Genomic DNA, 16,056 nt, shown 5'->3' on the forward strand with positions numbered 1-16,056 from the left:
TAAACTAATTATTGTGATATAAAACATTACCTGTTGCATTCCAGGGTAGCCACTTATAATGTAATAGTTATGAAAATAAGTATTAGAAGAGCATAGGGACAGCTTTAAAACAAGTTTACTTCTGTAAGCATTTGTCTCTGCATCTGGGTTGAAATAGGTGAACCTAAGATTTAACCAATTAAACTCAGGAAAAATTACTCAGGCTAAAAATTATAATTCACTATCAAGTCAGCAGTGCTGTGCTGATAGTGAATTATAATAATGAGGTTAATTGATAGCTGATATGTTAATACAGTTGACATATCAGTTAACCTTGAGACATTAGGAAGCATCCACTGTTTTTGGAGGAACAGATAGTAAAGGATCAGAGTGATGCGAATATTAACAGAATTCTAAGCATCTGACTTATTAATGTGCAGACACTGAACATAAGATCAGCTTGCATGTGTATACTAATTGTTTCAGGGATTAAATGGTTATAAATTTAAATATTAAAAATTAAATTGATGCCCCAGTAGTGATTGCAGTTTATGAGCTCTGGGATCTGAGATATTTGGTAGTAACTGATTGCTTATGATTCCTGACACATTTAAATAAAATACAGGTTGAGCCTTGGTATAAATCAGGGGTGGACAACCGTTTTAAATGGTTGGCCAAATAAAATATGTGAGGTACACACGGACAACTTTTTTTTTTTTTTTTTTAGCTTTCCACAATTTTTAGGATTATTAAAATGGTGTATAAAGAAAAAATTGTCATAAGCAGTTTTATGTTATTTATATGTAATATTTATACATACCTGTACATATAATTAATTTTATTAATAAGAAATACAAATTCAAAGGCAAAAGTCTATGCCTGCTTACTCAAGTTGTGATATATGGCACAAATTCAAATGATTCATTAGATGTCTAGTCATGCAATCAAAAATGCTAAAAACAATTTAATAATATCAACTATAATAAAAATTGCAACAAACACGATTTCATGTTATATATTCTTCGGCAGGCTGTTTGTTATATATATTCTGAAAATGACCGCAGGCTGGATTATGCATGTTCACGAGCCGGAGGTTGCTCACCCCTAGTATAAATGATTCACAATGGAAGCATTCCATATATGACTGAGTTGATTTTTTCTGATGTTTATAAGGTATGCTATTTTAAATCAAATGTATAATGCACGTCTCTCTCTCTCGTCTGTACATTTCAAACCACTGCTGAAATGATTTCTTAATAGAGGATGTCATTTTAAATTGAATCAATTTAATGATTAAATTAAATTATGAAGTAGACTTCATAATTTAATTTAATCATTTGGCAGTTACTGATTTTTCAATAATGCTGTTGCTGAACTTTTTAAAAATACTGGCATAAGTAAGGCAAATAACATTGTTATTGAAGTTGTTTAAAAATTAATATATGCAAAGCAAGGCAAATTTAAAGCCTTGATCAACTTTAACATTTAGAACAAACAGGGGGAAAAAAAAACAATGCTTGTACCTTGTTTGAGCATAGATAGGAATGATAACCAGTCTGCAAATGCAAACATGTCACATCATCTTGAGTTTATAGATCATGCCTTCACTACTAGGCAATAATTTAATTTTGATAGTTTCAATAATTGATTCCTAGACAATTTCCAATCGCTGAAATTTAGTATATGTATACACACTATTAATGTACAGGATGTAATGATTACCATATCAGATACTTGTAATTTTGTTAATATTCAGAATCACTCTTGTCCTTTACAATCCTTCCTTCCAACAATAAGGTGCAGTATGGCCAAAGTTGTTTTTGATCCAAAAATCCAAACAACCAACCAACCTCCAATAGTAGATGCTTCCTAATGTTTATATTTCATTCTATTACCCTTGCCGTTTGCCCTGATAATGAGTAGTAAATTGTCTGCTTTGGAAATGTACACTAACCTATTTATAATCAGAATGCTAGCTGGGGTTAAACTTAAAATCACTAGTATCCTAATGACCATGAAGGATCATTGGAATCCCACAAATTTTAGCGGTTGGTGCTTTTCAGCTACTTTGAGACTACCAGTATACCTTTAAAAAAAAAAAAAAAAAAAAAAAAAAGCATTTTCTTTGATGAGTTATCTATTGAAAATTCCAGAAATTTCTGTTAGTTATTATGCAAACAGAAAAGATGTAAAATTAAGTATAACTTTTTTTTTTTTTGTATAAATCAAAAAGTATAAATCAAAATTTTTAAAATGAATTTTTGGAAAAAAAAAAATACTCCTTCTAGTGTATTTTGCATAAAGACAAAATTTCTGTATGGAAAATCACATAAATTGCAAAAACTGTTGTCAAATAGAAAATACCACATTGTGTGCTAGATAAGAAAAATAAGTTTCATTACTCACAATTTTCAAAAAAAAAAAAAAAAAAAAAATTCTATTATTATAGCACCATTCCTGGGTATATTTGATCTTAACAAAATTTCTATTGGGAACGGTTATAAACTGAAATTTTGCAATAACTTCCATTTTTGCTCAATGAATTGTTTTTTTGAAGAAATTAAAATAAGATACTATGTATTCCTTATTCAATGTGTCTTGCAGCCAGTAATGGAATTTCAAGGAAATTTATTTGTTTTTATTTGTGTTTAAGCTTTTTAATATGGTAAAAATAAAATAGAATAGAATATATGGTATCCTCTTTCTTTTTTGTCACAAATACATTATTTTAGTGTTTTCCAGTGGTCTCCAAAGCTGGGTGTGTGAGATGATCCGCAATAAATCAATATTTATTAATTATGAAAACTTTAGTTTTTTGAAACAATTGAAAATAAAAATTATGAATAAATATTTTTTTAATACTTCACATGTGGCTTTGTTTGATCGTGCATGTTCAAGTACATGCATTTTGTACTTGAACTTCAATTTAATTTTTTGTATTTTTTTGTTTGTGATCTTTTAAAATTATATGTTATGCCTTCCATGTAAATGATTTATAAATAAAAAATATATTAAACTTATATACAGGTAGTTCTCGACTTTATGAGTTAATTCGTTCCTAGCATGCGTTCGTAAAGCAGGAATTTATTACCTGTAGACAATATTAAAAATAGGGGTTATCAACAATGAAATTATTTAGCTAATTAGTTTGTTTAAACAATGATTGATTTATCCAAAGAAATGAAAATGTAGCCTGTAAAATCAAGCAAATTATAATAATAGAGAAATTATTTATGACTTACAAATGTTAAAAAATGTTTATTCTTCATCATCATCGACTAAATGCACACTCATTGATTACTCTTTATTGGCTCAGCACTTGTTGGCATTTATTTCCAAGATAATCTTCTCTTTTCTTTATAAATTTCAAATAGCATACGTAAGCATTTTTAAATGGAATGCACAAATTGAAACTAACACAATTTGCACAGAGTGACAAGTTTATGAAGCTTTAAAAAAGATAAGATTTTGAAAATTTATTTATGTTTTTTATATGATTGAGGATTTCAGTAAAGGGCAAACACATTTCACCATAATAAAGTAAAAACTCACACAATTCCAGCTATTGGTATTTTCACAAATGCAATAACATCAAGTTTACTACCTGTTTATAATTGCTTGCAGTAACAGAAAAGCCCAATAAACCGAAAAGTGCAAATTGTTTTTATTGTTTTATGGTCGTGACTTCCAAGAAATGTGCTTTAGAAAAATATTCTTATAACATATGGTAATGATGAAAGTATAGTGCATTTAATGATTTGAATTGGTAACTAATACAATTTACACTATAAAAATGGCCTTTTAGGGAGTTATATAGCGAAAGTTGAACTTCCAAGGTCATGCACGGAATGAATTACCAAAAGAACAAAGTGTTATTGGGTTCACATTACAATATTTTTGCAACATGATGGTAACAGATTAATATTGTAAAGTGGAGTACACTGTACTATATAGCTATGTGCATAGTTTGAAATGTGGTATTTATGAATGTTTAGCATTCATTTTTTGCAATTAATGTTCATATTTTTGATTTTGTTGATACTTGGGGGGGGGGGGGACTCATAAAGCTAGAACTGCCTGTATTTAATTTTTTATTCCAGGGTGTGCGACCAAAAAAGTTTGGAAACCACTAATCTAATTGAACTTTTCTAAAATGCCAGTGTTATTGAGTGTTTAAGAATCATGGTCTGCTAGACCTTGTGTGCAAGGAGGGGGATCATTAATTGTCTCACATGCTAACTGATGGTTTAATTATAATTTTAAGTTGTACTTGATTGGATTTTAGATTTTTATGGGTGTTCAGCACTAGCAGCTGCAGGAGACTGGGTGACCCTATTTCAACCTGAATGTAGAGAAATGCAAAAGCAGGCTTGTTTTAACACTTAATTTCATAATTGCAGCATCTTGAAATCATCAAGCCACCTTGGAATATAACATGCAATCAACAGTTCTATATTACTTATGATAATTAGTTAATACTGTTATTAGCTAACCTGCAATCCTGCTTATGGGTTAAAATTACTTATGTTAATAGAATTTAAATGTGAAATTTATAGCAGGTGTTTTTAAGAATCATGAGGGATAATTAATCAGACGAATTAGCAAAAGTTATATTTCGAGACTCACCTCCTTTATCTGTATGATTTGGAGGGGGGGGTCTTTCTCAGAATGCATAGATTTTTATTGATTTGTTTGATTATGTTAACAGTGTTGTACATTTTTTAATAATATATTGTGGCACAAAAAACAGGAGATATTGTAATATTACAAAATTCAGTCAATCAGAATAAAACAGTTGCTTTAGTTATTGAGCCTTCTAATTAAGTTTTCAAATGTAAAACAATATCCTTTTAGAATACTGATGTTGTCTTAGTGTTTCCGTTGTTTATTAATATTGCATTTTATTCAGATAACAAAAATGTAAATATACTTGTTTAAAAAAATTAATTTGTAGGATATAATGTAATTAAGTGATTGGTAATTCGTGCTAATACATGAATTAAAAGTAGATCAGTGTTTGATGGCAAATTGAATATTGCTTTATAAAAATAAAGTATCAGAATTTATAAATTGGTGTAACCTAGTCAATGATTGAGTGAAAATTTGACTTCAAGTAAATGTTATTATATGAATATTGGAATGAAAATTCTCTGAGTTAAATATAAACAGCTGCAAAAATTGCATCAATACCACCCATACAAAACCCATAAACAGCAGTTAGAAAACAAACTGATATCTAATAGAGCTAATCCTACATTAATGTGCTATCTTACAATGCACGTTTCAAGTTACACACGTAATTATTTGTGTAATTGTTGATACCTTGGCTGCCATTACATACACAATTTCGAAGTTACACACACAAAGCCCATGTGCTGCCATGTTACACTCTTTCTCAACACCATTTCGCTTTATGGTTGTCCATGAATGCATGTTGCATATTTTGATTTGTTATATATTTTGTGAAAAATAAAATTTTTATATTTATAATACATATTCTTATTACACATAAACAGTAAGTGCAAGAAAAGGCCATAGCATTTGAAAAAAAAAAAAAACAAAAGCATTAAATATTGAAATAAAAATGGAGTTTTAGCACACATGGATCTAGACTTCAAAAGAAATTGGACGTGATGAGTTGTTATAGATTTATTTTAGAAAGAGAAAGAGGGGGGAAAAAAAGAGGAAACTGACCTTATATCCATTCTTTAAGAAAACCCAGCCCAGTACAAGAAGATCCTCCCCGTCCTCTAGTTGAAAAATTAGCCATTGAAAATGAAATAATATTACTCATGTGTTTTATTTGAATAAACTTTTATTTAATAATATTGTTATTTACCAATCATTGTGTAATATGTTTAGATAAAAATAAATTTGAAAATGGGGTAAGTATTGACATTATATCCAACTAACAAAAATGTAAATATGCTTGTTTAAAAAATGTATAACTTTTATGGAATCTATCCCTGACTGTTATATGAAAATGTACATACTATGCACCATTTTTTTTTTTTTTTTCAAAACTTATATTGTGCTTTATAACAAGATGAGCTCTATATTCTTTGTAAGTCATAAATAGAGGGAGAAGCATCCAAGAGTTGAAGACAAACTACACAGTCTCTGTGTTTGATAGTTAACAGCACTTAACATATTGAAATAAAATGAATTTCATGAATTGAAGTGTAGTACAGTACAGATACAGTGAAAGATAATGATAACGGCTGCAAGAAATAAGCAAAAATTAAATCTGGAGAGATACTATTTGCTGGATAACTAAGTAGCAGTGACCTCTGTATACACACAGGGCAGAGAAACAGGAGGTTATAGAAAATGGAAAAAACGTATGATGGAGATGATGTGTTGGACTAGGTTTAATTATCAGAGGCTATATCAATAGCTATAAAATATATTTTGTGAACATGCTACTCTGGCACTGAAGAGAATTGTGGAATCCATTGCTGGGGCTCTAGGATAGCTCTATACAAAGTACAATATAATTTCAGCTATTCAAAATATTTTTATTTTATTCAAAAAATCAGCACATTTAATATTCAACTTTAAGAAACAAAACTGCCACATGAATATAATAAAATCTGCTATTAGAATAAATAGAATAAAATAAAATAAATTTTCATATGTATAGTCCTGAAATTTAACTTTCCATAAACAAGTTTTCTTTGCACAGTTCTATGAACTCGAATAAATACTTTAGACATTTTTAACAGCAATGCACAAAACTAAAGACAGCATGAACTGTGATTAGGTGTAGATTATTTTCAGTGATCCAGTTTAACAGTTTTTTGATTGATGACAAAATAGTTTTGTCATTCAAGTACTAATCCAAATCAGACAGAAATTTAATATGCAGAGGATACATCAGGATAATATATTACCACAGAAACCAATGGCCATTGAAGCATTTAATGCCCTTCCAATTGCTATTAGATGGGTCAATTCACAAGAATCAAATAAAGACAAATTGGAATGCTTATGAAAATACAGAATCTTGCAGCAGACAAAAAATATATATATATTGACTCTGAAATACCCTTGGCCCCACTTGTTTAATCAGAATTCTACTGTGTAATCTGTTCACATAGAATAAATTCAGGGTTGATAATATTCCAAACAAAATTGTCCTCTTGGTTGGAGATGGAAAAGTTCAAATGGCACTGCTGTAATAAAATTTTACCAGTATCAAAAGATTCTCTTATATATCACTTCAGTTTAAACAGACAGGTAGTATGACTGATATAAGTAGTTACTCCAGTGGTACCACCCCTTGTGTATAGAAGTTGACAATCATTATAATTCATGTTTCTATTTATACAGTTTCAACTTTCTGTGCTCAGTGATTTATAAGATTCACCTGACTAAACACAAACTTTATAATTAATGTCCACTAAATTATTTTATATAATTTATCACAGAATTGAGTTCATTTCTGAACCAAAATCATATAACAAAAACTACAGGATATACTTACGTTATACCAACAGGTCTCAACAACCACTTCTGAATTTTTCTTATATTGTCAGAGTTAGAACAGATTATATGAGCCAATGTGATTTTATGCAACTGCTGGAGTTGTTCTGCAACAAAAATGAAGTTTTGTGGTGTAGCTATTTAGCACAAAAAAAAAAAATAATAATAATAATTAAACATTTCCATTAGCTTCCACTTGGTGGTTAACAAAAATTATGGTGTTCTGTGGCATTAAAACTATGTTCTTTTGGGATGCATATGCTTAAAGTAACTATTGCCTTCACTTTGCCTATGTATCTGTCCACATGTAACAACTCAACTCCTAGTGGACAGAATTTCATATTTATATTTAGCTCTTTTAGAAAAATATTCATCGAGCCCTCCCAAATGTAATTAAAATTAGACAAACTTTAACATATAGAAATCCAACAATTATTTTATTTATTAATTTTTTCATATATATCACATAAGCTATCCACATACCGTATATTGTAGCTGATGTTAGATATGTTTGTTTGTGCATTCACTCTAGTAATGAATGGACCCTATGGTGGATGCACAGAAAACAACTGTTCTTGGTTTTGTATATGAAACCTGTTGCTCTTTTTTATTATCAGTTTACTAAATATATAAATTACAGGAATATCTTGCTAACTGCAATTTTGAGATAATGCCATTTTATATTTACATATGAAAATTTTACAATCTACATCTTGTTTTACATATATGTTCTTCAATTTCTCCTTAACCAGTCACACGAAGGATTGCTCTTCCTCTATATGTATGGGATTACTTTAGTCCTGCATGCATTTGAAGAATTGGCAAAGAATAATTTAGAATTCACTTTTTTTAATGCAACCTTTATTATCAATCTTTTCTGGCACAACTGAAAACTGCATTTTTTTATATTAAAAACATGTTTTTAATTAATTTTTGAAATTAAAATTCCTTTAGATCTGTTTGCAAGAAAAATTCAAATTAACAAATGCATGCAATTGAATACCAGCCTGTCAATAACAGGAGTATCTACTGCATGAAACAAAGTACACTTTGTCAACAATTTGATTCTATATGCTTCAATGTCACAAAGCTATATAGTGTTACCGACTACAGGAAAGCATACATCAATAAAGCCAGCTCACTATCAGTAATTGTGTGACAGATGCCATTCAAGACATGCGTATAATTAGGTTTAAATTAATTCTTGAATTTTTCCTAATTAAGAGATTTCTGGAATTTTCAGTGGATAAATCAAAGAAAACATTTTCAAAAAGAGCTGTAGTTGAATCTTGTTAATACAAAGTTCAAGGGACCTAAATTTTCATGTTTTGTAATAACAAGGTTTGTAGTAACAAGGTCTCCCAAAAGTGTCAACATTTTACAGTTTTGTTTTTTTTTTTTTTTTGGCACATGCTATAAACTGCAAAAAATTTTTGACACACAATAATAAATAATAAGAATTATATCAAAAATAAATAAAAAAATGAATTAATTTAAATTAATAAAAGAAAATAATAAAAACAAAAGTCTTATCTAACCATACAGTAACAGGAATAATACATTTTTAAAAGATTGCATAGTATATAGTATCACAGTAAAAATAATTACCGTATTTGACGGTAATTATTTTTTTTTCACACTTTTTTTTCCGAAAATATGCTTTTAAAAATCACTCTGTGTCCTATATGCAGAAGAGAGCCCTCCCTTATCGGCATCAGAGCGAGTGGGCAGGCTGTATTTTGCTGTTCGGTCAGAATATTTTCGTTTTTGAAATATATGCTTGAAGATTTCATGTAAGTGTAAACGCATTTCACCATAATAATCCACAGGATTCCAACTGTCAGTATTATTGCAAATTCAACAAGATTGAGTTTAGTATCTGTTTATAATAGGTTGCACTAACAGAAAAGCCCAATAAACAGGAAACTGCTAATTGTTTTATGGTTGTGACCTCCAGAAATCCGACTGAAGCACGTGGGAGACAATCCTCGAGTGCTGCAGTCTCCTGCCCCAATTAAACGGCATGTTGTCCCAATTAAGCGAAGTAAACCCTGTTTATTTTCTCGATTGGGTTCTGTTCTTTAAGATTTGTCCCAAATAAACGGCTGCCCCAATTAACCAGTGGCCCAAATAACTGGAATCCACTGTATTCCTTGTTAAATGACCTGAAATCACCTAAAACTGTTACTCTTCCACTATGAAGTTAACCAAAAACATAAGCAGTGTCAGGATGGGCACTTTCCTCTCCCAAGGCTTTCCTATGTATTAACATTCGGTGACCTCTTAATTCATACATCCCTTCACATTATTATCATATTATTATTATTATAAGCTACATGGTGCAAGGAAGCCTGAGGCTTATACTGCACCAGCCAAACAAAAAAAAAAATTCCCCAGTTACCCTGAGAGAGAGAAAAGTAAAAGGGAATCACCAAGAAAGAGAAGAATGATATCCAGCTCAGGACCCTGGGTGTGCCAAACCCATACCAGATGTGAGCCCCTGGGGTTATGAAGCAGATCCCTCAGTTATTATGACTCTTTATGATTAGAAGATTTAACACAAGAAAAGTAGAACAAGCATTAAGGGAAAACAAAGGATTTAAATCAGCAGCCATGAGCAGTAATACAGAAAGACAAATGATACTGAAACTGAAGAATAGCGATGGTGTACTTATAAACAGCAGAGAAGGCATAATTCAAATAGCAGAAGACTACTATAGAGAATTATACAAGGAGCGAGGGAATGATACCAGCAGTGGGGAAGATGGATTGCAAAGTAGCAACACATACGACATACCCGATATTCTTCCTGATGAGGTAGAACATGCATTGAAGAAAATGAAGAATCGGAAAGCCCCGGGGGAAGATGAAGTTACTGTAGAGTTGTTAAAATTGGGAGGAAGAGACATAACACAAAAAGTGGCAAGGCTCTTCACAAAGTGCATTAGAAAAAGGTGTGATGCCTAAGCAGTGGAATATTGCTGCATAAGAAAGGAGATAAATCAGAAATTGGAAATTATAGACCAATTAGCTTGTTATCCCATATCTACAAGTTGTTCACAAGGGTCATTACTAACAGATTAGAAAGAATACTTGATGAGAATCAACCGAAAGAGCAAGCTGGCTTTAGGACAGGATTCTCAACTATGGATCACCTTCACGTAATATCACAGCTAATGGAGAAAGCAAATGAATATAAAACACCATTATGCCTGGCATTTGTGGATTATGAAAAGGCATTTGACTCCATACAGCATAAGGCAATGTTTCGGGCACTGGAAAGACAAGGCATAGATACTCCATATATTATGATTTTGAAGAAAATATATGAGAGTGCTACATCCTTTATTAGACTAGACAAAGACAGTAGGAAATTTAAAATCGAGAAACGAGTTCGACAAGGAGACACAATATCTCCGAAGCTGTTTACTGCTGCCCTTGAGGAAGCTTTCAGAAGATTAGACTGGTCGCAGAAAGGAGTCAATGTGAAAGGAGAGAGTACCTAAACCATTTACGATTTGCAGATGACATTGTGGTCATAAGCCATGACCCCAAAGAATTAGAGGAAAATCTTAATCAGTTATGCACAGTTAGTAAGGATTTTGGACTAAAGATCAATATGGCTAAAACAAAAGTAATGATGAACAAGTATGCCACGGAAAGGGAAATAATGATTGAAGGAGCAGTAATTGAAAAGGTGGAGTCATATACTTATCTGGGACAAGTTATTAGCTGTAATAATGATAAATGGCTGGAAGTCAAGAGAAGAATAAATTTTGGATGGATAGCATTCAGGAAATATAGTCACATACTGAAGAGCAATATCCCAGTTTGTCTGAAACGTAAAATAATGAATCAATGTATACTCCCCACCATGACTTATGGAAGTGAAACTTGGGCACTCACCAAAAGAATGGAAGAGAAGCTAAGAACTACACAGCGAAGAATGGAACGAATTATATTGGGAATCAGACTGTTAGATAAGAAGAGATACACATGGATTAGGCAGCAAACTCAAGTAAAGGACATTCTTATCAAAACTAAAGAACTAAAATGGTCTTGAGCAGGACACATAGCTCGAAGACATGATGACAGATAGACTAAGAAAATAACAGAATAGTACCCAAGAGGAGCTAGAAGAAAACCTGGAAGACAAAGGCGGAGATGGATAGATGAAATTCATGAGTTTTTGAGTAGTAAATGGATGGCCAGTGCTCAAAACAGAAGGAACTGGAAAGTTGCTGGAGAGGCCTTCATCCTGCAGTGAATTGAAAATGGCTGATGATGATTAGTACTTAGATAAATTATAACTGAGACACGTGCTTCAAGTGAAAAGCTGGAGAGGATATATGATTGTTGTTTGTTTTTTGGTTTTTAGGAGCATTAGCAACTAAGGCCATATTGCTCCGGGAATATGCAGTGGTCATTCCCTGACCTTTCCGCATCCTCCGTATATGGTGGTGATGGGCTCGAACCCCGGTCTAATCAAGAAGCATGTGCTACGCACTGCTGCTCCTTCCCACCTGGCTACGGAGTCACCTAGGATACATGGGTTAAACTTTAAGTAAATTTAACCAGCACAAGTAAAAACTTGAAGTTTCAGCATTAAGCATGAGGAAAAAATTTCCCCATGCACATAATTTATTTATCATTAAGCTAGAAACCATAAGATTTCAAATATAGGGTAGGAAGAGGCAGGCATTAACACAGAGATAAGCAACAAATATACATTTTCATAGGCTTTTTTTTTTTTTTTTTTTTAAAAATACAGCTAAATTTAGGGTGCATGTAACAGGCATTGCATTACAAAAATATCACAAAAAACAAATTAATTACAATAATCAAACCCAAATGTTTGTTCCTACAACCAGTCTGTACAAAAAAGTAACAGAATGATCTTCGCAAATTGTTTTCAAGCACTATCTCAGTTTTATTTATTTTCCCTACTTTGGTAACTCAGATGGTGTTGCTGATGAATAGGTATTTTGCATTTCTCTTTACTGACAAAAGATGCTACATGCTGAGGAGAGGCTGTGCAAGTGAGGCTGAGCCATATGAAATTAGTGATTTCAAAATTACGAATGACTGTTTATTAGAAAAACATTTGAGCTTAAAAGCATGTAAGGTTCTGGAGTTGATGACGTATACTCAGTAATTTTGATGGAGGCAGCCAGAGAGTGTGTTGACCGTTGAGATTAATTATGAGAGCATCAGTGGATTCAGGAGAGATTCCTTTGGATTGGAGCAGTGCCAGCGTATCACCCATACACAAATGCAGTTCTAAGAGAGTGAAGTTAGTAACTACAGACCAATTAGTCCAACTTCAATGGTAGGGAAAATCTTAGAGGCAATGATTAAGAGTGCAATCCAGGGGCATTTAGATAGAAAAGCATCCTGAACGACACACAACATGGTTTTGTAAGGGGAAAATCATTTAACTAACCTGGTAAGCTATTTTGACACAGTTTCTCATGAGCTGGATGTAGGGAACAATTTCAACTTGGCTTATTTGGATTTTATTGGTCCCTCATAAGAGATTACTGTATAAGTTGGAATATGTTGGGATTACTGAAAGATTCTAAGTATGAATTGCACAGTGGCTGCAGAGTATTGTAATTAATGTATATTCTCCAGATTGGTGTAATGTCAGAAGTGAGTTCCCCCAAAGATTGGTTCTTGGGCCACTGTTGTTTCTGATTTTCATAAAAAACATCAGTGAAGGGATAAAGTGTGTGATGTCAAAATTTACAAATGATGTAAAGATTGGGTCATTGATGATCATTGCCAAGCATCACTCCTTCAGGATTACTTCAACAGGCTTCAGAATGGTCAGAAAAGTGGCAGCTATGTTTTAATGCAACAAAATGCAAGGTTAGAGTATTTCGAAATTACACTTGGAGTATAAAAATCTCAAAATTACTTATACACTTGGTGGGATTGAATTAATAACAGAAGAGGAAGAAAGGGATCTGAGAGTTACAATACAAGCAGATATGAAGTTTTCTGAGCAGTGTAAACAGGTGGCCAGGAAAGCCAATGGTGTCCTATCGATGATATATCAAAAAGTATCCCGTAAAGATAGAGACGCCAAACTGTATAAGGCAACTGTAAGAATGCATTTGGAATACTATGTCCAAATATGGAAACTGTGCTTTCTCACAATCATCCAACACCTATGCTCTTTTTTTGTTTTCTTGATGCCACATAGATCTAAAAATTGCTTAGTATGAGTAACTAACTGTTTAGAGAGTTAGTCTCTCTCACACAGAGAGAGAGAGACTGGTTGCACATGAAGTATACAAATTTAGAAACTAAATATGCATACTGCAATTTTTATAATTTGTACAATTTGCTTTTTTAATATTTTAGAGTCAGAATTATCTTAGTATTTTGTGAATTTTATTTTAAATTTAAATTAATATTTCTGAATAATTCTTCAAATAGGCCTCTGGGGTTGGGTATATTCATACTATGATTTTTTAGTGTTTCTCACCAACCATTGAAGTAAAAACGAAAAACGAAAAACCAAATTCTTAAAATTTTAATATTTACAATAAATTTATTTACAAACAAAACAAAATACCATATTACTGATGATAGCAATTTTAAAATAAGACAACTGTGATATACAGTTGTTGTTGTTATTTGGTTTTTAGGAGCATTAGCAACTAAGGCCATATTGCTCCGGGATTTGCGGTGGTCATTCCCTGACCTTCCCGCATCCTCCGTATTTGGTGGTGACGGGCTCGAACCCCGGTCTAATCAAGAAGCGTGTGCTACTCACTGCTGCGCCTTCCCACCTGGCTACGGAGACGCCTGTGATATACAGTAAATATACAAGATGATAATACAAATACCGAATTTAAAATACAATAAAATATACTAGGTTAAAAGCGCTAAAATACTAACTGAAGCTTTCAAAGGCTTCTGCCTTCTTTCTCAACAGTGTATTTCTATTCTGCAGTGCATCATTAAATACCAGCAGGTTCGCGGTGCGTTTCAGGCAAAAACGTTCATCCTCTCCAAGGATTACCGCCTCAAAGAGGGGATGAATGCGTGTGCCCCTATCTCTATTTATATTATTCTCAATAGAACTAATTCGTAAGCTCTCGAGCCACTTGCGGTCCCAAAATCCATGCGCCCGATCAGTGATGACAGCTTCGTCTGGGGAGATTTGATGTTGCTTCTCCCAGAAATGTTCAGCTACGGCGGATTTACCATAGTCTGCATTTCTTATCGCATTTGTGTGCTCCCCCAGACGATCTTTGGGACACCGTTTTGTTTCTCCCACATAACACTCCCCACACTCCAGGCATTTAATACTATATACGACCCCACTTATATTTTCATTTCGGCTAATAAGTTACCTGTGTGCATGGCCAATGAAATCCGTGTGAAAACAGCAGCTATTTTAAGTCAAGCCAAGAAAGTTCCCCTGAATCTTAATGCAAAGCAAAGACTAGCACTAGAAAGTCTTAAGCAGGACGATAATGTTGTGATCCTTCCAGCTGACAAAGATAGAGCAACGGTGGTTTTGGATAAAGAGGCATATGTAAGTAAAGCATTAGATTTATTAAATGATCACACAACCTATATGATTATCCATAAGAATCCATTGTCGAATCTAGAACGACAAGTTAATAAAATGGTGCAGGGTTGGATGAAATCCAATAAGATTTCAAAGGAGCGGTATTGGGCATTACATGCCACAGGAAGCCAGATACTGAGGTTTTATGGTTTGCCAAAAATACATAAAGTGGGTGTGCCACTCAGACCGATAGTCTCGTTTATAGGTAGCCCCACATATGCATTATCTGGTTTCCTAGCCAAACTACTGGCACCATTAGTTGGACTCTCTGAACATAGTATCAGAGATAGCAAAGAATTTGTACAATTCATAAGAGGACAATGTATAGAAGAAAACAAGGTTATGATATCGTTTGATGTGACATCGTTGTTTACCTGCATCCCAATTGACCATGGAATACATTGTGTGTACATGGCCTTAGAAAGAGACACCACCTTGAACAATAGGACACAACTAAACTTAGAGGACATATGTAAAGGCATAGAGTTATGCCTTTCGAGCACTACTATGGTATTTAGCATTAGCATTAGCATTAGTAGAGGCATATGATGCAAGAAAGCAAGCTTATTCAGCATCAGCCAAAAAAAAAAAAAAAAAAAAACCCTCTCCCATTTCACCTCTCCGTTCGTTCGAAATACCTGTCCAGTTGAGCTTTAAATTTGTTTAGGCTATCAACTTCAACAACAAGTGATGGAAGTCGGTTCCACCAACCAACCACCCGCTGGCCAAAGGCAAATTTCCGCACATCTATCCGACATCCGTCCTTCCTCAATTTGAATTTATGCCCTCTGAGGTGATTATTCTGAGAAAGATGAAGAATCCCATTGGCATTGAGCATGCTCAAACCATTCAAAGCCTTATACACCTCTATCAGATCACCTCGCCGGTGCCTAGTCTCCAGACTCTGTAATTTGCAAAACTTAAGCCTTTCTTCGTAAGAGCAACACTTTGTTCCATTTACTAATCTTGTTGCCCTTCTCTGTACCCGTTCCAGCAGCTCTACA

The 16,056-nt window shown here is 33.1% G+C and overlaps 1 protein-coding gene across 3 annotated transcripts in view; it reads right to left on the reverse strand.

Moving 5' to 3' along the window:
- LOC150090411 (peroxidase-like) overlaps positions 1-16,056 on the reverse strand; it is a 265,140-nt gene that overhangs the window by 77,333 nt on the left and 171,751 nt on the right. For all 3 annotated transcript variants that reach the window (XM_090389871.1, XM_090389869.1, XM_090389870.1), the window contains one exon: positions 7,466-7,571. In XM_090389871.1, coding sequence (XP_090245997.1) covers positions 7,466-7,571 — 106 coding nt within the window. The remainder of the gene's footprint in view (positions 1-7,465; positions 7,572-16,056) is intronic.

Source organism: Mastigoproctus giganteus, chromosome 2, assembly GCF_048544385.1.
Source record: "Mastigoproctus giganteus isolate SK-2022 chromosome 2, ASM4854438v1, whole genome shotgun sequence".
Classification (NCBI taxonomy): domain Eukaryota; kingdom Metazoa; phylum Arthropoda; class Arachnida; order Uropygi; family Thelyphonidae; genus Mastigoproctus; species Mastigoproctus giganteus.